The following is a 24,106-nucleotide window of genomic DNA, read 5'->3' on the forward strand; positions in this document are numbered from 1 at the left end:
AGAGTGATGCTAAAGTGAGTGATTATCGTCTCGTCAGTCAGTGTAGCCTACCGATTCGCATCAGTGAGAAAGCCGTTCATTTGGCTCCCTATTTTGCATAGGCTACTGGTAGACTTTTTGATTATCTGCAGATGAATTATGAAAACATGCTATGAAGATGGTGAATAATCACTGCAGGAACAACAGGTAGTGGAGAGCCTCGTTCTGGTCCAGATATGATCATTAGGGTCCTCACAGAATCCACACATTAAAACGGAATTCAACAATATAAAAAAAATCTATTGACCTTAGTAGGGAATCAACTAAATCTATTGACTTTAGTAGGGAATCAACTAAATCTATTGACCTTAGTAGGGAATCAACTAAATATATTGACCTTAGTAGGGAATCAACTAAATCTATTGACCTTAGTAGGGAATCAACTAAATCTATTGACCTTAGTAGGGAATCAACTAAATCTATTGACCTTAGTAGGGAATCAACTGAATGGATTGGAAATTAATTAATTTGCCCAAGTTTATCATAAGACATGAACAGAATGCATCAGTGATTTAGTGTTTTCCTGCAACTTTCTGAAGAGTGGATGAGAATGCCCCCGTCTGTGTGTGGTGCTCATGTCTACCACTTTGTGTAGCCGTTAGCGATGATGCTAATGAAAACAGTCTGCTGGGAGAGGGAAAGGCTTTCCCAAAAACCTTCTCAATTACATGTTAACGACGAAGAAGCCTGTGCTAACCTGGCAGAATGATATCGTGATTATTTTCATCAATCCAGTGTTATTTGTTTTGCTTACTTTACTGTCACATGTGCGCTACAAAACCACCGCTAAACAGCCTCTTGCTTGGTGTGGACTAGGTGTGGGCTAGGTGTGGGCTAGGTGTGGACTTGAATTTTTGTAGTTTTTCTATAAAAATTGGGTTTTGACAGTGAAAACCTGAAAAGAATGGGGAAAAACAGAAACCTGCAAAAACAAAATGGAGAAAACGGAATTTGGGAAAGAACAGAAAACATACCAGATTTATAGAGCCCTTTATAATGGTCATTTCAAATGAATTTAGGCTATGTAAAATCAGAAAGATATAATACTTGAGACTGATATAATTTAATCTTTAATTTAATTGATTTTCAGATAATCTGTTTTTTTTTACTTCATTTGTCTGTTTTAATCAAATATGTAATTTGAAGAACAAACATTAATATCAATCATCATAGGCAATTCATATCTTGCAGTAAAACTGCAGTAAAACTGTAAATAATACTTTAAAGGTCCAGTGCAGCTGACAGGTGTATGAAATCGAGCACGCAGCCATGCAATCTCCATAGACAAACATTGGCAGTAGAATGGCCTTACTGAAGAGCTCAGTGACTTTCAGCGTGGCACCGTCAAGGATGCCACCTTTCCAACAAGACAGTAAGTCAAATTCCTGCTCTGCTAGAGTTGCCCCAGTCAACTGTAAGTTACATTTTAGTCATTTAGTAGACGCTCTTATCCAGAGCGACTTACAGTTAATGAGTGCATACATTATTTTTTGTATTTTTCATACTGGCCCCCCGTGGGAATCAAACCCACAACCCTGGCATTGCAAACGCCATGCTCTACCAACTGAGCTACATCCCTGCCGGCCATTCCCTCCCCTACCCTGGACGACGCTGAGCCAATTGTGCGCCGCCCCATGGGTCTCCCGGTCGCGGCCGGCTACGACAGAGCCTGGATTCGAACCAGGATCTCTAGTGGCACAGCTAGCACTGCGATGCAGTGCCTTAGACCACTGCGCCACTCGGGAGGTAAGTGCTGTTATTGTGAAGTGGAAATGTCTAGGAGCAACAACGGCTCAGCCACGAAGTGGTAGGCCACACAAGCTCACAGAACGGGACCGCTTAAACGCGTAAAAATCATCAGTTGCAACACTCACTACCGAGTTCCAAACTGCCTCTGGAACGAGCAGTGGAAACTCATTCTCTGGAGTGACGAATCACGCTTCACCATCTGTCAGTCCGACGATGCCAGGAGAACGCTACCTGCTCGAATGCTTAGTGCCAACTGTAAAGTTTGGAGGACTATTAATGGTCTGGGGCTGTTTTTCATGGTTCGGGCTAGGCCCCTTAGTTCCAGTGAAGGGAAATCTTAACGCTACAGCATGAAATGACATAGACGATTCTATGCTTCCAACTTTGTGGCAACAGTTTGGGGAAGGCCCTTTCCTGTTTCAACATGACAATGCCCCTGTGCACAAAGCGAGGTCCATATGGAAATGGTTTGTCGATTGGTGTGGAAGAACTTGACTGGCCTGCACAGAGCCCTGACCTCAACCCCATCGAACACCTTTGGGATGAATTGGAACGCTGACTGCGAGCCAGGCCTAATCGCCCAACATCAGTGCCCGACCTCACTAATGCTCTTGTGGCTGAATGGAAGCAAGTCCCCACAGCAATGTTCCAACATCTAGTGGAAAGCCTTCCCAGAAGAGTGGAGGCTGTTATAGCAGCAAAGGGGGACCAACTCCATATTAATGCCTATGATTTTGGAATGAGATGTTTGACGAGCAGGTGTCAACATACTCTTGGCCATGTAGTGTATATAAAACACAGGAAAATCACATCTTTGACTGCACTGGGCCTTTAATCTCGAGAAAACAGGTTAAAGGTTTAATGTTCTCTTACATAGTCCTGATCATATAGACCGAGACAATGTCCAAACAACTAATACACTGAATTCACTCATCAGTCATTTTAAATTATAAAGTCATGTCTTTCTACACAATACCACAACTAATTTTTCCAATCTGGAAACTCTGAAAAAGTATGAAATAATTTCTCTATGTATTTCGGATGGAATCAAGACATTATAATTAGAACCCGACGCTAGCCAGCCCGCCTGCCTGGCTCCTTTTTCTATTTGGCTGTTGTTTATTTGGCTGGCTACTCTATGTACTTGTGGTAAACAGTGTTTCTGGTTATGTCTGGTTACCTGTGTCTCTCTCTGCTAGGCTCTGATCGATGAGGACCGGCTTCTCTCCAGACTAGAGGTGATGGGCAGCCAGCTGCAGACCTACTCTAAAGTAAGATCATTTAAAATAAGACAATATATACTGAACCAAAATATAACACGCAACATGTAAAGTGTTGGTCCCATGTTTTCATGAGCTGAAAATAAATAATCCCAGAAATGTTTCAGGTGCACAAAAAGCTTTTTTTCTCTCAAATGTTGTGCACAAATTTGTTTTGTTTACATCCCTGTTAGTGAGCATTTCTCCTTTGCCAAGATAATCCATCCACCTGACAGGTGTGGCATATCAAGAAGCTGATTACACAGCATGATCATTACACAGAGCCTATGCCCTCCCAGGCCCCCCATGGCTGCGCCCCTACCCAGTTATGTGAAATCCATAGATTAGGGCCTAATTAATTTAATTTGATGGATTTCCTTATATGAACTGTAACTCAGTAAAACCTTTGAAAATTGTTGCTTTTATATTTTGGTTCAGTGCATTTGGAAAGGTATTCAGACCCCTTTAATTTTTTACACATTTTGTTACGTTACAGCCTTACCTAAAATTGATGATTAAAAAAATAAATAATCAATATACACACAATATCCCATAATGACAAAACAAAAACAGGTTTTTAGAAATGTTTGCACATTTATTCAAGATAAAAAATGGAAATGTCACATTTACATAAGTATTCAGACCCTTTACTCAGTACTTTGTTGAAGCACCTTTGGCAGCGATTACAGCATCAAGTCTTCTTGGGTATGACTCTACAAGCTTGGCACACCTGTATTTGGTGAGTTTCTCCCATTCTTCTCTGCAGATCCTCTCAAGCTCTGTCAGGTTGGATGGGGAGCGTTGCTGCACAGCTATTTTCAGGTCCCTCCAGAGATGTTCGATTGGGTTCAAGTCTGGGCTCTGGCTGGGCCACTCAAGGACATTCAGAGACTTGTCCCGAAGCCTCTCCTGCGTTGTCTTGGCTGTGTGCTTCGGGTCGTTGTCCTGTTGGAAGGTGAACCTTCGCTCCAGTCTGAGGTCCTGAGCGCTCTGGAGCAGGTTTTCATTAAGGATCTCTCTGTACTGCTTCATTCATCTTTCCCTCGATCCTGACTAGTCTCCCAGACCCTGCCACTGAAAAACATCCCCACAGCATGATGCTGCCACCACCATGCTTCACCGTAGGGGTGGTGCCAGGTTTCCTCCAGATGTGACGCTTGGCATTCAGGCCGAAGAGTTTAATCTTGGTTTCATCAGACCAGAGAATCTTGTTTCTCATGGTCTGAGAGTATTTTAGGTGCCTTTTGGCAAACTCCAAGCGGGCTGTTGTGCTTTTTACTGAGGAGTGGCTTCCGTCTGGCCACTCTACCATAAAGGCCTGATTTGGTGGAGTGCTGCAGAGATGGTTGTCCTTCTAGAAGGTTTTCCCATCTCCACAGAGGAACTCTGGAGCTCTGTCAGAGTGACCATGCTGCAGAAATGTTTTGGTACCCTTCCCCAGATCTGTGTCTCGACACAATCTTGTCTCGGAGCTCTACGGACAATTCCTTCGACCTCATGGCTTGGTTTTTGCTCTGACATGCACTGTCAACTGTGGGACCTTTATATAGACAGGTGTGTGCCTTTCCAAATCATGTCCAATCGATTGAATTTACCACAGGTGGACTCCAATCAAGTTGTAGAAACATCTCAAGGATGATCAATGGAAACAGGATGCACCTGAGCTCAATTTCTAGTCTCATAGCAAAGGGTCTGAATACTTATGTAAGTAAGGCATTTCTGTTTTTATTTTTAATACATTTGCAAAATTGTCTACAAACCTGTTTCCGATTTGTCATTATGGGGTATGTATGTAGATTGAGTTTTATTTGATCCATTTTAGAATAAGGCTGTAATGTAACAAAATGTGGAAATAGTCAAGGGGCCTGAATACTTTCCGAATGCACTGTATATGTGTTGGTCATACAGTACCAGTCAAAAGTTTGAAAGTTTTAGAACACCTACTCATTCAAGGATTTTTCTTTATTTTTACTATTTTCTACATTGTAGAATAATAGTGAAGACATCAAAACTATGGAATAACACATATGGAATCATGTAGTAACCAAAACAAGTGTTACACATATTAAAACATATATGTTACATTTTATATTCTTCAAAGTAGCCACCCTTTGAGTTGACAGCTTTACACACTCTTGGCATTCTCTCAACCAGCTTCATGAGGTAGTCACCTGGAATGCATTTAAATTAACAGGTGTGCCTTCTTAAAAGGTAATTTGTGTAATTTATTTCCTTAATGTGTTTGAACCAATCAGTTGTGTTGTGACAAGGTAGGGGTGTATACAGAAGACAGCCCTATTTGGTAAAAGACCAAGTCCATATTATGGCAAGAACAGCTCAAATAAGCAAAGAGAAATGACAGTCCATCATTACTTTAAGACATGAAGGTCAGTCAATCTGGAAAATGTCAAGAACTTTGAAAGTTTCTTCAAGTGCAGTCACAAAAACCATCAAGCCTTATGATGAAACTGGCTCTCATGAGGACCGCCACAGGAAAGGAAGACCCAGAGTTACCTCTGCTGCAGAGGATAAGTTCATTAGAGTTACCAGCCTCAGATTGAGTTCAAGTAACAGACACATCTCAACAACAACTGTTCAGAGGGGACTGTGTGAATCAGGCCTTCATGGTCGAATTGCTCCTAAGAAACCACTACTAAAGGACACCAATAAGAAGAAGAGACTTGCTTGGGCCAAGAAACACGAGCAATGGACATTAGACTGGTGGAAATCTGTCTTTTGGTCTGATGAGTCCAAATTTGAGATTTTTGGTTCCAACAGCCGTGTCTTTGTAATATAATAAAATATAATATAACATATAATATGCCATTTAGCAGACGCTTTTATCCAAAGCGACTTAGTCATGTGTGCATAAATTTTTACGTATAGGTGTGATGGTGCTTTGCTGGTGACACTGTCTGTGATTTATTTAGAATTCAAGGCACACTTAACCAGCATGGCTACCACAGCATTCTGCAGCGATACACCATCCCATCTGGTTTGCGCTTAGTGGGACTATCATTTTTGTTTTTCAACAGGACAATGACCCAACACACCTCCAGGCTGTGTAAGGGCTATTTGACCAAGAAGGAGAGTGATGGAGTGCTGCATCAGATGACCTGGCCTCCACAATCCCAATTGAGATGGTTTGGGATGAGTTGGACCGCAGAGTGAAGGAAAAGCAGCCAACAAGTGCTCAGCATATGTGGGAACTCCTTCAAGACTGTTGGAAAAGCATTCCAGGTGAAGCTGGTTGAGAGAATGCCAACAGTGTACAAAGCTGTCAAGGCAAAGGGTGGCTACTATGAAGAATCTCAAATATAAAATATATTTGGATTTAACACTTTCTTGGTTACTACATGATTCCATATGTGTTATTTCATAGTTTTGATGTCTTCACTATTATTCTACAATGTAGAAAATAGTAAAAAATAAAGAAAAACCCTTGAATGAGTAGGTGTGTCCAAACTTTTGACTTGTTGTGTGTGTGTGTGTGTGTGTGTGTGTGTGTGTGTATATATATGTATGTGTATATATACACTGCTCAAAAAAATAAAGGGAACACTTAAACAACACAATGTAACTCCAAGTCAATCACACTTCTGTGAAATCAAACTGTTCACTTAGGAAGCAACACTGATTGACAATACATTTCACATGCTGTTGTGCAAATGGAGTAGACAACAGGTGGAAATTATAGGCAATTAGCAAGACACCCCCAGTAAAGGACTGGTTTTGCAGGTGGTGACCACAGACCACTTCTCAGTTCCTATGCTTCCTGGCTGATGTTTTGGTCACTTTTGAATGCTGGCGGTGCTTTCACTCTAGTGGTAGCATGAGACGGAGTCTACAACCCACACAAGTGGCTCAGGTAGTGCAGCTCATCCAGGATGGCACATCAATGCGAGCTGTGGCAAGAAGGTTTGCTGTGTCTGTCAGCGTAGTGTCCAGAGCATGGAGGCGCTACCAGGAGACAGGCCAGTACATCAGGAGACGTGGAGGAGGCCGTAGGCGGGCAACAACCCAGTAGCAGGACCGCTACCGCCGCCTTTGTGCAAGGAGGAGCAGGAGGAGCACTGCCAGAGCCCTGCAAAATTACCTCCAGCAGGCCACAAATGTGCATGTGTCTACTCAAACGGTCAGAAACAGACTCCATGAGGGTGGTATGAGGGCCCGACGTCCACAGGTGGGGGTTGTGCTTACAGCCCAACACCGTGCAGGACGTTTGGCATTTGCCAGAGAACACCAAGATTGGCAAATTCGCCACTGGCGCCCTGTGCTCTTCACAGATGAAAGCAGGTTCACACTGAGCACACGTGACAGAGTCTGGAGACGCCGTGGAGAACGTTCTGCTGCCTGCAACATCCTCCAGCATGACTGGTTTGGCGGTGGGTCAGTCATGGTGTGGGGTGGCATTTCTTTGGGGGGCCGCACAGCCATCCATGTGCTCGCCAGAGGTAGCCTGACTGCCATTAGGTACCGAGATGAGATCCTCAGACCCCTTGTGAGACCATATGCTGGTGCGGTTGGCCCTGGGTTCCTCCTAATGCAAGACAATGCTAGACCTCATGTGGCTGGAGTGTGTCAGCAGTTCCTGCAAGAGGAAGGCATTGATGCTATGGACTGGCCCGCCCGTTCCCCAGACCTGAATCCAATTGAGCACATCTGGGACATCATGTCTCGCTCCATCCACCAACGCCACGTTGCACCACAGACTGTCCAGGAGTTGGCGGATGCTTTAGTCCAGGTCTGGGAGGAGATCCCTCAGGAGACCATCCGCCACCTCATCAGGAGCATGACCAGGCGTTGTAGGGAGGTCATACAGGCACGTGGAGGCCACACACACTACTGAGCCTCATTTTGACTTGTTTTAAGGACATTACATCAAAGTTGGATCAGCCTGTAGTGTGGTTTTCCACTTTAATTTTGAGGGTGACTCCAAATCCAGACCTCCATGGGTTGATGAATTTGATTTCCATTGATAATTTTTGTGATTTTGTTGTCAGCACATTCAACTATGTAAAGAAAAAAGTATTTAATAAGATTATTTCATTCATTCAGATCTAGGATGTGTTAATTTAGTGTTCCCTTTATTTTTTTGAGCAGTATGTATATATATATACACACATACACTGAGTGTACAAAACATTAGGAACAAATTTAATAATATTCAGTTGCACCCCCTTTGCCCTCAGAACAGCCTCAATTCGTCTGGGGCATGGACTCCACAATTTTCGAAAGCACACTCAAACCGGTGCGTCTGGGACCTACTACCATACTCCATTCAAATGCACTGAAATCTTTTGTGTTGCCCATTCACCTTCTGAAATGAACACATACACAATCTATGTCTCAAGGCTTATAAATCCTTCTTTAACCTGTCTCCTCCCCTTCATCTACACTGATTGAAGTGGATTTAACAGGTGACCTCAATAAGGATATTAGCTTTCACCTGGTCATTTTGTAATGGAAAGAGCAGGTGTCCCAAATATTTCACATACTTAGTAGTGTATGTTTATTGACATACTAATAGACATGCATGTTTAGTAATGTTTTTGGATAAGAGGTTTTTTTTAGGGGACCTCTCTCAATCTTCTCTCTTCCCCCACTCTCTCTCTTCCCCTCTCTCTCTCTTCCCCTCTCTCGCTCTTCCCCCCTCTCTCTCTGTGTCTCTTCCCCCACCCTCTCCAGAACCAAACGGAGGATGGGATGCGTAAGGAGCTGGTAGCTCTGCAGGAAGACAAACACAACTATGAGACTACGGCCAAAGAGTCCCTGAGGAGGGTCCTGCAGGAGAAGATAGAGTTGGTCACGAAGCTGTCAGAGGTCGAGGTGAGACTGACCTTCCTGTTCAGTAGGGTTAGCGTTAAGGCTAGGTAGAGGTGGTCAGGAAGCTGTCAGAGGTCGAGGTGAGACTGACCTTCCTGTTCAGTAGGGTTAGCGTTAAGGCTAGGTAGAGGTGGTCAGGAAGCTGTCAGAGGTCGAGGTGAGACTGACCTTCCTGTTCAGTAGGGTTAGCGTTAAGGCTAGGTAGAGGTGGTCAGGAAGCTGTCAGAGGTCGAGGTGAGACTGACCTTCCTGTTCAGTAGGGTTAGCGTTAAGGCTAGGTAGAGGTGGTCAGGAAGCTGTCAGAGGTCGAGGTGAGACTGACCTTCCTGTTCAGTAGGGTTAGCGTTAAGGCTAGGTAGAGGTGGTCAGGAAGCTGTCAGAGGTCGAGGTGAGACTGACCTTCCTGTTCAGTAGGGTTAGCGTTAAGGCTAGGTAGAGGTGGTCAGGAAGCTGTCAGAGGTCGAGGTGAGACTGACCTTCCTGTTCAGTAGGGTTAGCGTTAAGGCTAGGTAGAGGTGGTCAGGAAGCTGTCAGAGGTCGAGGTGAGACTGACCTTCCTGTTCAGTAGGGTTAGCGTTAAGGCTAGGTAGAGGTGGTCAGGAAGCTGACAGAGGTCGAGGTGAGACTGACCTTCCTGTTCAATCCACCTAATTTTCTAAAGCTTTTAAAACATGGAAGCCAAATGCGGAAACTATGGATACAACTTCCTCCATGCTTGTGCATTGTTTTAATTCAAATGCGCGCCACTAGAAATCTCTGCATGTTTCTGTTACCTGATACATCATGACAAAATACACCATATTACTATCCTGCTATTTGTGCCTCGACCTTGTAGGCTAAACTGCTGAGGAAAAAAGCCATAACTGAAACGAATGGTTGCCCAATCAGGCAACCTAGATGCACTCATTTCTAAATGAATATGCGTTCAAAACACCAGGCTTTTGAGTGGTTATTCAAATAACATGGGCTATTCACTGCAGAAAATGATTATAACATTCTTTATTACATTGTGTTGTTGTAGCCTGGGTAGGATATATTTGTTGGCCCTAAAATATGGTAGTTTTTGGAGCTGGATCCCGGGGCACATAGTGTAGCTACCTAGGAATTCATTACATAGTGTAGCTACCTGGGAATTCATTACATAGTGTAGCTACCTAGGATTTCATTACATAGTGTAGCTACCTAGGAATTCATTACATAGTGTAGCTACCTTGGATTTCATTACATAGTGTAGCTACCTAGGAATTCATTACATAGTGTAGCTACCTGGGAATTCATTACATAGTGTAGCTACCTAGGAATTCATTACATAGTGTAGCTACCTTGGATTTCATTACATAGTGTAGCTACCTAGGATTTCATTACATAGTGTAGCTACCTAGGAATTCATTACATAGTGTAGCTACCTAGGATTTCATTACATAGTGTAGCTACCTAGGATTTCATTACATAGTGTAGCTACCTGGGAATTCATGATCTGATCAACTTTTTTTTCTTTCGCTGTGTAAATTGACTGGATATATTCTCTGCAGTATTAAGCCTAACATTGAGTTTATGAATTCTGGGATAATATGCATAGCCTATGCTTCTAACCTAGGATGTAGGCTACGTCTGTCTTCATTGTTCTGTTGTTCAAGTACCATGTTCGTTAGCCTGCTAACAGCCTATTGGAGGAGAGAATAGGCTACAGCATTAACAGGTGGGGAGTTGGAAAGGAGAAGCCCATATTTTCCTATAGTTAACACCTGCCTGCATCCTGACAACATACACCAGATGAGTGTCCTGCTAATGTACCTTTCTGGACCTTCTTAACTGTAGAGAACAGACCCAGACTGATCCAAATGGTTGCATGACCAGGCCTAGTGAGAACAGACCCACACTGACCAGGCCTAGTGAGAACAGACCCACACTGATCCAAATGGTTGCGTCACCAGGCCTGAGCGGTTATTCAAATGATCCTGCATCAGTTTACAGCCCATGGATAGTAATTGTGTATTCACTTGATAACAATAATACATTCCTCGTTGCACTGTGTTATTGTAGCCTAGGTAGAATAATGTTATTGTCTAGAAACGTAGGCCTGTGCCATCATCAATGTTGAGCTTTGGGTGGGGTAGAGATAGAGGGGGGACCACAGAGCGCAGCCTGGAGCAACGCACTACAGAGCTGCCATTTCATCATCTGTTTACTTATTTTTCTTGCACTTTGATAGGGAAATATTTAGCCTTAATATTTAGCTAATGAATGGCCTAATATCTAGCTAATATTTAGCTAATGAATGGCCTAATATCTAGCTAATATTTAGCTAATGAATGGCCTAATCTAGCTAATATTTAGCTAATGAATGGCCTAATCTAGCTAATATTTAGCTAATGAATGGCCTAATCTAGCTAATATTTAGCTAATGAATGGCCTAATCTAGCTAATATTTAGCTAATGAATGGCCTAATATCTAGCTAATATTTAGCTAATGAATGGCCTAATATCTAGCTAATATTTAGCTAATGAATGGCCTAATCTAGCTAATATTTAGCTAATGAATGGCCTAATATCTAGCTAATATTTAGCTAATGAATGGCCTAATATCTAGCTAATATTTAGCTAATGAATGGCCTAATATCTAGCTAATATTTAGCTAATGAATGGCCTAATATCTAGCTAATATTTAGCTAATGAATGGCCTAATATCTAGCTAATATTTAGCTAATGAATGGCCTAATCTAGCTAATATTTAGCTAATGAATGGCCTAATATCTAGCTAATATTTAGCTAATGAATGGCCTAATATCTAGCTAATATTTAGCTAATGAATGGCCTAATATCTAGCTAATATTTAGCTAATGAATGGCCTAATCTAGCTAATATTTAGCTAATGAATGGCCTAATATCTAGCTAATATTTCGCTTACACATCTCTAGCCTCTCTCTTCTAGCTGTTCCCGTGCCAACAGGCTACAGGTATCTGTGGGTTAGAGACCTCATGGTCTGAACCAGTATCTGTGGGTTAGAGACCTCATGGTCTGAACCAGTATCTGTGGGTTAGAGACCTCATGGTCTGAACCAGTATCTGTGGGTTAGAGACCTCATGGTCTGAACCAGTATCTGTGGGTTAGAGACATCATGAATGGTCTGAACCAGTATCTGTGGGTTAGAGACCTCATGGATGGTCTGAACCAGTATCTGTGGGTTAGAGACCTCATGGATGGTCTGAACCAGTATCTGTGAGTTAGAGACCTCATGGTCTGAACCAGTATCTGTGGGTTAGAGACCTCATGGTCTGAACCAGTATCTGTGGGTTAGAGACCTCATGGTCTGAACCAGTATCTGTGGGTTAGAGACCTCATGGTCTGAACCAGTATCTGTGGGTTAGGGACCTCATGGTCTTGTGTTACCACCTTATCAATAGACAGTGTGCTGTAGGATGCGTTGATCAGTTGATTGACAGGTGTAGGACTGTAGAACGATAGACTAACTTTCCTCTAGTGTGGATGCTCACCAGCGTTTTGTCGTTATGTAGCCTACAGTTTATCATTATAGTTATTGGCTTGGTGTATTGCCTTAATTCACTCTACCACTACTAACGTTATTATTATCAAAACCAAACTACTAGTAGGTCTAGCTAATGTTAGCCAACTTGAATTAAAACCAAACTACTAGTAGGTCTAGCTAATGTTAGCCAACTTGAATTAAAACCAAACTACTAGTAGGTCTAGCTAATGTTTGCCAACTTGAATTAAAACCAAACTACTAGTAGGTCTAGCTAATGTTAGCCAACTTGAATTAAAACCAAACTACTAGTAGGTCTAGCTAATGTTAGCCAACTTGAATTAAAACCAAACTACTAGTAGGTCTAGCTAATGTTAGCCAACTTGAATTAAAACCAAACTACTAGTAGGTCTAGCTAATGTTAGCCAACTTGAATTAAAACCAAACTACTAGTAGGTCTAGCTAATGTTAGCCAACTTGAATTAAATTTAAATGACACTTAGACTTGTATACTTGACCTTTTATGCTCTAGATATTGACTCTTTCTAATAATTGACTCTGGCACTGCAGTAGGGAGGTAAAGCGTAAGTCGAATCCATCGCTTCCGTTGTTTGGCTGTTGCCCATAGCAATGTTCGGTAATTAGGTGAATAGGGTTAGAGTTGAGGCTAGGTAGAGGTGGTCAGGAAGCGGTCAGAGGTCGAGATGAGACAGACCTCTTCATACCTGGCTGGGGGCCTGTTCAGTACTGCACAACGTTGCTAAACAATTTTAAACATTTGTCTACTGGACATGTTTAAATACATGATTAAGCTTGACCTGGCTGACTGCGGGCTGGGTGGAGTTCCATATTAATGATGATGGGTCTCCTGTGTGATTTCTCCTTTTAGCGAAGCCTGAGTAACACGGAGGATGAGTGTTCCCACCTGAAGGACATGAATGAGAGGAACCAGGGAGAGATCAGAGAACTGGCTAATAAATACAACGGGGCCATCAACGAGATCAAAGACCTCACTGACAAGATCAAGGTAGTGGACGTAGTGGCCTATCTCAATTAGCGTTATTCCTCGCCTCCTATCTCCTCGCCTCCTTCAGAGTCCCTCCCCTCTGACCACCTTCTCCAATAAGGTACAGGGTCCCGCCCCTCTGACCACCTTCTCCAATAAGGTACAGGGTCACTCCCCTCTGACCACCTTCTCCAATAAGGTGCAGGGTCCCTCCCCTCTGACCACCTTCTCCAATGGGTTTTGAGAAGGAGGAGAGGAGATAGGATCCAAGAAATCGAGTAACGATTCCTTGAGAAAAGAGCCAGGGGTTGGGGATGGGGAAAAGGGCCAGGGGTTGGGGATGGGGAGAAGAGCCAGGGGTTGGGGATGGGGAGAAGGGCCAGGGGTTGGGGATGGGGAGAAGGGCCAGGGGTTGGGGATGGGGATGGGGAAAGGGCCAGGGGTTGGGGATGGGGAGAAGAGCCAGGGGTTGGGGATGGGGAGAAGGGCCAGGGGTTGGGGTTGGGGATGGGGAGAAGGGCCAGGGGTTGGGGATGGGGAGAAGGGCCAGGGGTTGGGGATGGGGAGAAGAGCCAGGGGTTGGGGATGGGGAGAAGGGCCAGGGGTTGGGGTTGGGGATGGGGAGAAGGGCCAGGGGTTGGGGATGGGGAGAAGGGCCAGGGGTTGGGGATGGGGAGAAGAGCCAGGGGTTGGGGATGGGGAGAAGGGCCAGGGGTTGGGGATGGGGAGAAGGGCCAGGGGTTGGGGATGGGGAGAAGAGCCAGGGGTTGGGGATGGGGAGAAGGGCCAGGGGTTGGGGATGGGGATGGGGAAAGGGCCAGGGGTTGGGGATGGGGAGAAGAGCCAGGGGTTGGGGATGGGGAGAAGGGCCAGGGGTTGGGGATGGGGAAAAGAGCCAGGGGTTGGGGATGGGGAGAAGGGCCAGGGGTTGGGGATGGGGAGAAGGGCCAGGGGTTGGGGATGGGGAAAAGAGCCAGGGGTTGGGGATGGGGAAAAGGGCCAGGGGTTGGGGGATGGGGAGAAGGGCCAGGGGTTGGGGATGGGGAGAAGGGCCAGGGGTTGGGGATGGGGAAAAGAGCCAGGGGTTGGGGATGGGGATGGGGAGAAGGGCCAGGGGTTGGGGATGGGGAGAAGGGCCAGGGGTTGGGGATGGGGAGAAGAGCCAGGGGTTGGGGATGGGGAAAGGGCCAGGGGTTGGGGATGGGGAGAAGAGCCAGGGGTTGGGGATGGGGAAAAGGGCCAGGGGTTGGGGATGGGGAAAGGGCCAGGGGTTGGGGATGGGGAAAAGAGCCAGGGGTTGGGGATGGGGAGAAGGGCCAGGGGTTGGGGGATGGGGAGAAGAGCCAGGGGTTGGGGATGGGGAGAAGGGCCAGGGGTTGGGGATGGGGAGAAGGGCCAGGGGTTGGGGATGGGGAGAAGGGCCAGGGGTTGGGGATGGGGAAAAGGGCCAGGGGTTGGGGATGGGGAGAAGGGCCAGGGGTTGGGGATGGGGAGAAGGGCCAGGGGTTGGGGATGGGGAAAAGAGCCAGGGGTTGGGGGATGGGGAGAAGGGCCAGGGGTTGGGGATGGGGAGAAGGGCCAGGGGTTGGGGATGGGGAAAAGGGCCAGGGGTTGGGGATGGGGAGAAGGGCCAGGGGTTGGGGATGGGGAAAAGAGCCAGGGGTTGGGGATGGGGAAAAGAGCCAGGGGTTGGGGATGGGGAGAAGGGCCAGGGGTTGGGGATGGGGAGAAGGGCCAGGGGTTGGGGATGGGGAAAAGGGCCAGGGGTTGGGGATGGGGAAAAGGGCCAGGGGTTGGGGATGGGGAGAAGGGCCAGGGGTTGGGGATGGGGAAAAGGGGTTGGGGATGGGGATGGGGAGAAGGGCCAGGGGTTGGGGATGGGGAAAAGAGCCAGGGGTTGGGGATGGGGAGAAGGGCCAGGGGTTGGGGGATGGGGAGAAGGGCCAGGGGTTGGGGATGGGGAGAAGGGCCAGGGGTTGGGGATGGGGAGAAGGGCCAGGGGTTGGGGGATGGGGAGAAGAGCCAGGGGTTGGGGATGGGGAGAAGAGCCAGGGGTTGGGGATGGGGAGAAGAGCCAGGGGTTGGGGATGGGAAAAGGGCCAGGGGTTGGGGTTGGGGATGGGGAGAAGGGCCAGGGGTTGGGGATGGGGAGAAGAGCCAGGGGTTGGGGATGGGGAGAAGGGCCAGGGGTTGGGGATGGGGAGAAGGGCCAGGGGTTGGGGATGGGGAGAAGGGCCAGGGGTTGGGGATGGGGAGAAGGGCCAGGGGTTGGGGTTGGGGATGGGGAGAAGGGCCAGGGGTTGGGGATGGGGAGAAGAGCCAGGGGTTGGGGATGGGGAGAAGGGCCAGGGGTTGGGGATGGGGAAAGGGCCAGGGGTTGGGGATGGGGAGAAGAGCCAGGGGTTGGGGATGGGGAGAAGGGCCAGGGGTTGGGGATGGGGAGAAGGGCCAGGGGTTGGGGATGGGGAGAAGGGCCAGGGGTTGGGGATGGGGAAAAGGGCCAGGGGTTGGGGATGGGGAAAAGGGCCAGGGGTTGGGGATGGGGAGAAGGGCCAGGGGTTGGGGTTGGGGATGGGGAGAAGGGCCAGGGGTTGGGGATGGGGAGAAGAGCCAGGGGTTGGGGATGGGGAAAAGGGCCAGGGGTTGGGGTTGGGGATGGGGAGAAGGGCCAGGGGTTGGGGATGGGGAGAAGAGCCAGGGGTTGGGGATGGGGAGAAGAGCCAGGGGTTGGGGATGGGGAGAAGGGCCAGGGGTTGGGGATGGGGAGAAGGGCCAGGGGTTGGGGTTGGGGATGGGGAGAAGGGCCAGGGGTTGGGGATGGGGAGAAGGGCCAGGGGTTGGGGATGGGGAGAAGGGCCAGGGGTTGGGGATGGGGAGAAGGGCCAGGGGTTGGGGATGGGGAAAAGAGCCAGGGGTTGGGGATGGGGAGAAGGGCCAGGGGTTGGGGGATGGGGAGAAGAGCCAGGGGTTGGGGATGGGGAGAAGGGCCAGGGGTTGGGGGATGGGGAGAAGAGCCAGGGGTTGGGGATGGGGAGAAGGGCCAGGGGATGGGGATGGGGATGGGGAAAAGGGCCAGGGGTTGGGGATGGGGATGGGGATGGGGATGGGGAGAAGAGCCAGGGGTTGGGGATGGGGAAAAGAGCCAGGGGTTGTGGATGGGGAGAAGAGCCAGGGGTTGGGGATGGGGGAAAGGGCCAGGGGTTGGGGATGGGGAGAAGGGCCAGGGGATGGGGATGGGGAAAAGAGCCAGGGGTTGGGGATGGGGAAAAGGGCCAGGGGTTGGGGATGGGGAGAAGAGCCAGGGGTTGGGGATGGGGAGAAGGGCCAGGGGTTGGGGATGGGGAGAAGGGCCAGGGGTTGGGGATGGGGAAAAGGGCCAGGGGTTGGGGATGGGGAAAAGGTTCAGGGGTTGGGGATGGGGAGAAGGGCCAGGGGATGGGGAAAAGGGCCAGGGGTTGGGGATGGGGAAAAGAGCCAGGGGTTGGGGATGGGGATGGGGAGAAGGGCCAGGGGTTGGGGATGGGGAAAAGGGCCAGGGGTTGGGGATGGGGAGAAGAGCCAGGGGTTGGGGATGGGGAGAAGGGCCAGGGGTTGGGGATGGGGAGAAGGGCCAGGGGTTGGGGATGGGGAAAAGGGCCAGGGGTTGGGGATGGGGAGAAGGGCCAGGGGTTGGGGATGGGGAGAAGGGCCAGGGGTTGGGGATGGGGAGAAGAGCCAGGGGTTGGGGATGGGGAGAAGGGCCAGGGGTTGGGGATGGGGAGAAGAGCCAGGGGTTGGGGATGGGGAAAAGAGCCAGGGGTTGGGGATGGGGAAAAGAGCCAGGGGTTGGGGATGGGGAGAAGGGCCAGGGGTTGGGGATGGGGAGAAGAGCCAGGGGTTGGGGATGGGGAGAAGGGCCAGGGGTTGGGGATGGGGAGAAGAGCCAGGGGTTGGGGATGGGGAAAAGAGCCAGGGGTTGGGGATGGGGAGAAGGGCCAGGGGTTGGGGGATGGGGAGAAGGGCCAGGGGTTGGGGGATGGGGAGAAGGGCCAGGGGTTGGGGATGGGGAGAAGGGCCAGGGGTTGGGGATGGGGAGAAGAGCCAGGGGTTGGGGATGGGGAAAAGAGCCAGGGGTTGGGGATGGGGAGAAGAGCCAGGGGTTGGGGATGGGGAGAAGAGCCAGGGGTTGGGGATGGGGAGAAGAGCCAGGGGTTGGGGATGGGGAAAAGAGCCAGGGGTTGGGGATGGGGAGAAGGGCCAGGGGTTGGGGGATGGGGAGAAGGTCCAGTGGTTGGGGATGGGGAAAAGGGTTGGGGATGGGGAGAAGGGTTGGGGATGGGGAGAAGGGCCAGGGGTTGGGGATGGGGAGAAGGGCCAGGGGTTGGGGATGGGGAGAAGGGCCAGGGGTTGGGGATGGGGAGAAGGGCCAGGGGTTGGGGATGGGGAGAAGGGCCAGGGGTTGGGGATGGGGAGAAGAGCCAGGGGTTGGGGATGGGGAAAAGAGCCAGGGGTTGGGGATGGGGAGAAGAGCCAGGGGTTGGGGATGGGGAGAAGAGCCAGGGGTTGGGGATGGGGAGAAGAGCCAGGGGTTGGGGATGGGGAAAAGAGCCAGGGGTTGGGGATGGGGAGAAGGGCCAGGGGTTGGGGGATGGGGAGAAGGTCCAGTGGTTGGGGATGGGGAAAAGGGCCAGGGGTTGGGGATGGGGAGAAGGGTTGGGGATGGGGAGAAGGGCCAGGGGTTGGGGATGGGGAGAAGGGCCAGGGGTTGGGGATGGGGAGAAGGGCCAGGGGTTGGGGATGGGGAGAAGGGCCAGGGGTTGGGGATGGGGAGAAGGGCCAGGGGTTGGGGATGGGGAAAAAGCCTTGACTTGATGTGGCAGAGATCAGTGAAATTGCCTTGACTTGATGTGACCATCCCAACCAAAAGTCCCCATAGCATACTCCCTGTGTGTGTTCCTGTGTGTAGCTGGCAGAGGGCCGCCAGGAGGAGTTGACTCAGAAGGGTCAGCTGGAGAAGAAGGAGCTGCAGCTTTGTATTGAGGAGAAGGAGGAGAAGGAACAGACTCTACAGGCTCGTATTGAGGCCCTGCAGGCTGATAACGACTTCACTAACGAGCGCCTCACTGCCCTGCAAGGTAATATAACACACACACACACACTGGTGCTGCAGACCTTTGCTTCGTGGTCATAAAATATGCATGGTTTATCGATCCACACTCTCTCGATTTATGCCTCTACTCCTGTAATGTCACTGTGTAGGAAAACCAAACCCAGCAGGGAAACATGGTTCTCAGCAAGCCCTTCAGTTGACCTTGTTTTAGTCACATCCTCTCTCTAATCTGTTGTTACCAGTTGGGTTAGAACAGCTGCAGGAGAAAAGCACCAAGGACAACAGTTTAGGTGAGTGGCGGTCTGGGTCGGCGGTCTGGGTCGGCGGTCTGGGTCGGCGGTCTGGGTCGGCGGTCCGGGTCGGCGGTCCGGGTCGGCGGTCCGGGTCGGCGGTCCGGGTCGGCGGTCCGGGTCGGCGGTCTGGGTCGGCGGTCTGGGTCTATCAGTTACCCTGCATCTCCTTTTTTCCTTCATGTTCTAATCTACTGACTCAGGGCTTCTTATCTTCTGTTGCTTTTGTTCTTCTTTGTTCCGTCAATCTTGCTTCTTCTGCTCTGTCTGAACAGTTACTAGCTGCTGGTTACTGTAGAGCATGGAAGAATCCTGCTGTACCCAGCCTCTGTGTTTCTGCATTGGGAGTTGGGAGATATGATACTGTATGGGATGTGCAGTAACCACACCTAAGGTTGTCAGCTGTTTGATCTACTACACTGAACAAAAATATAAATGCAACATGTAAAGTGTTGGTCCCATGTTTCATGAGCTGAAATAAAAGATCCCAGAAATGTGCCATACGCACACACATCTTATTTCTCTCCAATGTGTTTACATCCCTGTTAGTGGCCATTTCTCCTTTCCCAAGATAATCCATCCACCTGACAGGTGTGGCATATCAAGAAGCTGATTAAACAGCATGATCATTACACAGGTGCACCTTGTGCTGGGGACAATAAAAGGCCACTTTAAAATGTGCAGTTTTGTCACACAACACAATGCCACAGATGTCTCCAGTTTTGAGGGAGCGTGCAATTGGCATGCTGACTGGAGGAATATCCACCAGAGCTGTTGCCAGAGAATTTAATGTTCATTTCTCTACTATAAGCCACCTCCAACGTCTTTTTAGAAAATGTGGCAGTACGTCCAATCTGCCTCACAACCGCTGACCACGTGTAACCACGCCAGCCCAGGACCCCTGTTTGGTCAGAGGGGAGGGACTCTGAAGGAGGCGAGGAGATAGGAGGCGAGGAATAACGCTAATTGAGATAGGCCTCTACGTCCACTACCTTGATCTTGTCAGTGAGGTCTTTGATCTCGTTGATGGCCCCGTTGTATTTATTAGCCAGTTCTCTGTTTGTAATAAAGCTCTTTTGTGGGGAAAAATTCATTCTAATTGCCCGGGCCTGGCTCCCAAGGGGTGGGCCTATGCCCTCCCAGGCCTACCAATGGCTGCGCTCCTGCTCAGTCATGTGAAATCCATAGATTAGGGCCTAATGTATTTACACTGCTCAAAAAAATAAAGGGAATACTTAAACAACATATCCTAGATCTGAATGAATGAAATAATCTTATTAAATACTTTTTTCTTTACATAGTTGAATGTGCTGACAACAAAATCACACAAAAATTATCAATGGAAATCAAATTCATCAACCCATGGAGGTCTGGATTTGGAGTCACCCTCAAAATTAAAGTGGAAAACCACACTACAGGCTGATCCAACTTTGATGTAATGTCCTTAAAACAAGTCAAAATGAGGCTCAGTAGTGGGTGTGGCCTCCACGTGCCTGTATGACCTCCCTACAACGCCTGGGCATGCTCCTGATGAGGTGGCGGATGGTCTCCTGAGGGATCTCCTCCCAGACCTGGACTAAAGCATCCGCCAACTCCTGGACAGTCTGTGGTGCAACGTGGCGTTGGTGGATGAAGCAAGACATGATGTCCCAGATGTGCTCAATTGGATTCAGGTCTGGGGAACGGGCGGGCCAGTCCATAGCATCAAAGCCTTCCTCTTGCAGGAACTGCTGACACACTCCAGCCACATGAGGTCTAGCATTGTCTTGCATTAGGAGGAACCCAGGGCCAACCGCACCAGCATATGGTCTCACAAGGGGTCTGAGGATCTCATCTCGATACCTAATGGCAGTCAGGCTACCTCTGGCGAGCACATGGAGGGCTGTGCGGCCCCCCAAAGAAATGCCACCCCACACCATGACTGACCCACCGCCAAACCAGTCATGCTGGAGGATGTTGCAGGCAGCAGAACGTTCTCCACGGCGTCTCCAGACTCTGTCATGTCTGTCACGTGTGCTCAGTGTGAACCTGCTTTCATCTGTGAAGAGCACAGGGCGCCAGTGGCGAATTTGCCAATCTTGGTGTTCTCTGGCAAATGCCAAACGTCCTGCACGGTGTTGGGCTGTAAGCACAACCCCCACCTGTGGACGTCGGGCCCTCATACCACCCTCATGGAGTCTGTTTCTGACCGTTTGAGCAGACACATGCACATTTGTGGCCTGCTGGAGGTCATTTTGCAGGGCTCTGGCAGTGCTCCTCCTGCTCCTCCTTGCACAAAGGCGGAGGTAGCAGTCCTGCTGCTGGGTTGTTGCCCTCCTACGGCCTCCTCCACGTCTCCTGATGTACTGGCCTGTCTCCTGGTAGCGCCTCCATGCTCTGGACACTACGCTGACAGACACAGCAAACCTTCTTGACACAGCTCGCATTGATGTGCCATCCTGGATGAGCTGCACTACCTGAGCCACTTGTGTGGGTTGTAGACTCCGTCTCATGCTACCACTAGAGTGAAAGCACCACCTGCAAAACCAGTCCTTTATTGGGGGTGTCTTGCTAATTGCCTATAATTTCCACCTGTTGTCTATTCCATTTTCACAACAGCATGTGAAATTTATTGTCAATCAGTGTTGCTTCCTAAGTGGACAGTTTGATTTCACAGAAGTGTGATTGACTTGGAGTTACATTGTGTTGTTTAAGTGTTCCCTTTCTTTTTTTGAGCAGTGTATTTCAATTTACTGATTTCCTTATATGAACTGTAACTCAGTAAAATCTATGAAATTGTTGCATTTATTTTTGTTCAGAATATATTGGTACTGTATACTAATGTAGGCTCTGCAATAGGATATTTAATAGGGTTCTGCTTGCTTTTTGTGGTCTAGGGTGGGTTACTGTATACGCACTTGGTGACACTGCAGTGTGGATGTAAAAAGGGCTTTATAAATCCATTAGATGTTGAGGTTGTTGAGGCGTCTCTCTGTACTGTACACCACTAGGAGATCCAGCAGGAGACGTAGATCTGAACTCTGAAGAAGGTAGTATGGCCCCTGTCGTTTCACTGGGAAGGAAGGGGCTCTCTCTAGATTTCCTCTTTCTCACTGTCTTCACAGTACTTCTCTGTTCTTCCCTTCCTGGTGTCGAAATCTCTCAACACTCAACAACCTGTAGAGGTAATATGTTGTGGAACATGATTAACTGGTCCTTATTGGTGTTCTTCCTCTGTGGTGAACTTCAGGGTGTGTTACTGTTCTGTAGGGAACCCCTTGAGGTATTCTAAATGTTGTTGTGTTTACAGCCTGTATTCAAAATGAATATATTTTTCTCTCATCCATCTACCCCATAATGACAAAGTGAAAACATGTTTCTAAAAAGTATTGCAAATATATTGAAAATGAAATACAGAAATATCTCATTTACATAAGTATTCACACCCCTGAGTCAATACATTCAATGTCATCTTGGTAAGCAACTCCATTGAATATTTGGCCTTGTGTTTTAGGTTATTGTCCTGCTGAAAGGTGAATTTGTCTCCCAGTGTTTATAATGGAAAACAGACTGAAGCAGGTTTTCCTCTAGGATTTTGCCTGTGCTTAGCTCTATTCTGTTTGTTTTTATCCTAAAAATATGTAACTTTTTTAAAGTCACAATTGGCCTCATGGTGAAATCCCTGAGCGGTTTCCTTCCTCTTCGGCAACTGAGTTAGGAAGGACGCCTGTATCTTTGTAGGGACTGGGTGTATTGATACACCATCCAAAGTGTAATGAAGAACTTCACCATGCTCAAAGGGATTTTCAATGTCAATTCTTTTTTTCTTTTTTTTTTTACCATCTACCAATATATATATTTTTACCCATCTACCAATAGGTGCCCTACTTTGCGAGGCATTGGAAAACCTCCCTGGTCTTTGCAGTTGAATCTGTCTGAAATTCACTGCTTAACTGAGGGACCTTAAAGATAATTGTGTGGGGTACAGAGAGTGAGTCCATGCAACTTATTATGTGACTTGTTAAGCACATTTTGATGCCTGAACTTTAGGCTTGGCCAAAACAGAGGGATTGAATACTTATTGACTTAGATATTGTTTTGACTCAAGAGTTTTTAATTAATTTGTGAACATTTCTAAAAACATTATTCCACTTTAACATTATGGGGTATTGTATGTAGGGCATTGACACAAAATCTCAATTTAAAACATTTTAAATTCAGGCTGTAACAACAAAATGTGGAAAACTCAAGGGGTGTGAATACTATCTGAAGTCTCTGTACGTACTAGAGTTGTGGCGTCGGATTTCTAATTAGGTAAATCTAAGTGAATAATCTATACTGTATATATACAGCCCTTCACATTATGTCAACATGGTTGGATGTTCTCTTGTTATACAGGATACCCTCTCTCTCCTAACGTGACTCATATAACAACAGGATACCCTCTCTCTCCTAACGTGACTCGTATCAAATCAAATCAAATCAAATCAAATTTTATTGGTCACATGCGCCGAATACAACAGGTGTAGACATTACAGTGAAATGCTTACTTACAGCCCTTAACCAACAGTGCATTTATTTTAAACAAAAAAGTAAGAATAAAACAACAACAAAAAAGTGTTGAGAAAAAAAGAGCAGAAGTAAAAAATAAAGTGACAGTAGGGAGGCTATATATACAATAGAATAAAGTGACAGTAGGGAGGCTATATATACAGGGGGGTACCGTTGCATAGTCAATGTGCGGGGGCACCGGCCAGTTGAGGCAGTTGAGGCAATATGTACATGTGGGTAGAGTTAAAGTGACTATGCATAAATACTTAACAGAGTAGCAGCAGCGTAAAAAGGATGGGGTGGGGGGGCAGTGCAAATAGTCCGGGTAGCCATGATTAGCTGTTCAGGAGTCTTATGGCTTGGGGGTAGAAGCTGTTGAGAAGTCTTTTGGACCTAGACTTGGCACTCCGGTACCGCTTGCCGTGCGGTAGCAGAGAGAACAGTCTATGACTAGGGTGACTGGAGTCTTTGACAATTTTGAGGGCCTTCCTCTGACACCGCCTGGTATAGAGGTCCTGGATGGCAGGGAGCTTTGCCCCAGTGATGTACTGGGCCGTACGCACTACCCTCTGTAGTGCCTTGCGGTCAGAGGCCAAGCAGTTGCCATACCAGGCGGTGATGCAACCAGTCAGGATGCTCTCGATGGTGCAGCTGTAGAATTTTTTGAGGATCTGAGGACCCATGCCAAATCTTTTTAGTCTCCTGAGGGGGAATAGGCTTTGTCGTGCCCTCTTCACGACTGTCTTGGTGTGTTTGGACCATGATAGTTCGTTGGTGATGTGGACACCAAGGAACTTGAAGCTCTCAACCTGTTCCTGTTCGTATAACAGGAT

General features: G+C 48.0%; 1 protein-coding gene across 1 annotated transcript in view; it reads left to right on the forward strand.

The window, feature by feature from the left end:
- The window catches only part of LOC311138545 (sarcolemmal membrane-associated protein-like), a 189,627-nt gene that overhangs the window by 66,069 nt on the left and 99,452 nt on the right, over positions 1-24,106 (forward strand). The window contains exons 7-11 of the mRNA XM_084173284.1: positions 2,988-3,059; positions 8,736-8,876; positions 13,248-13,385; positions 18,310-18,478; positions 18,696-18,743. Coding sequence (XP_084029410.1) covers positions 2,988-3,059; positions 8,736-8,876; positions 13,248-13,385; positions 18,310-18,478; positions 18,696-18,743 — 568 coding nt within the window. The remainder of the gene's footprint in view (positions 1-2,987; positions 3,060-8,735; positions 8,877-13,247; positions 13,386-18,309; positions 18,479-18,695; positions 18,744-24,106) is intronic.

Source organism: Coregonus lavaretus (genome assembly GCF_964263955.1).
Source record: "Coregonus lavaretus genome assembly, chromosome: 12".
Lineage (NCBI taxonomy): Eukaryota > Metazoa > Chordata > Actinopteri > Salmoniformes > Salmonidae > Coregonus > Coregonus lavaretus.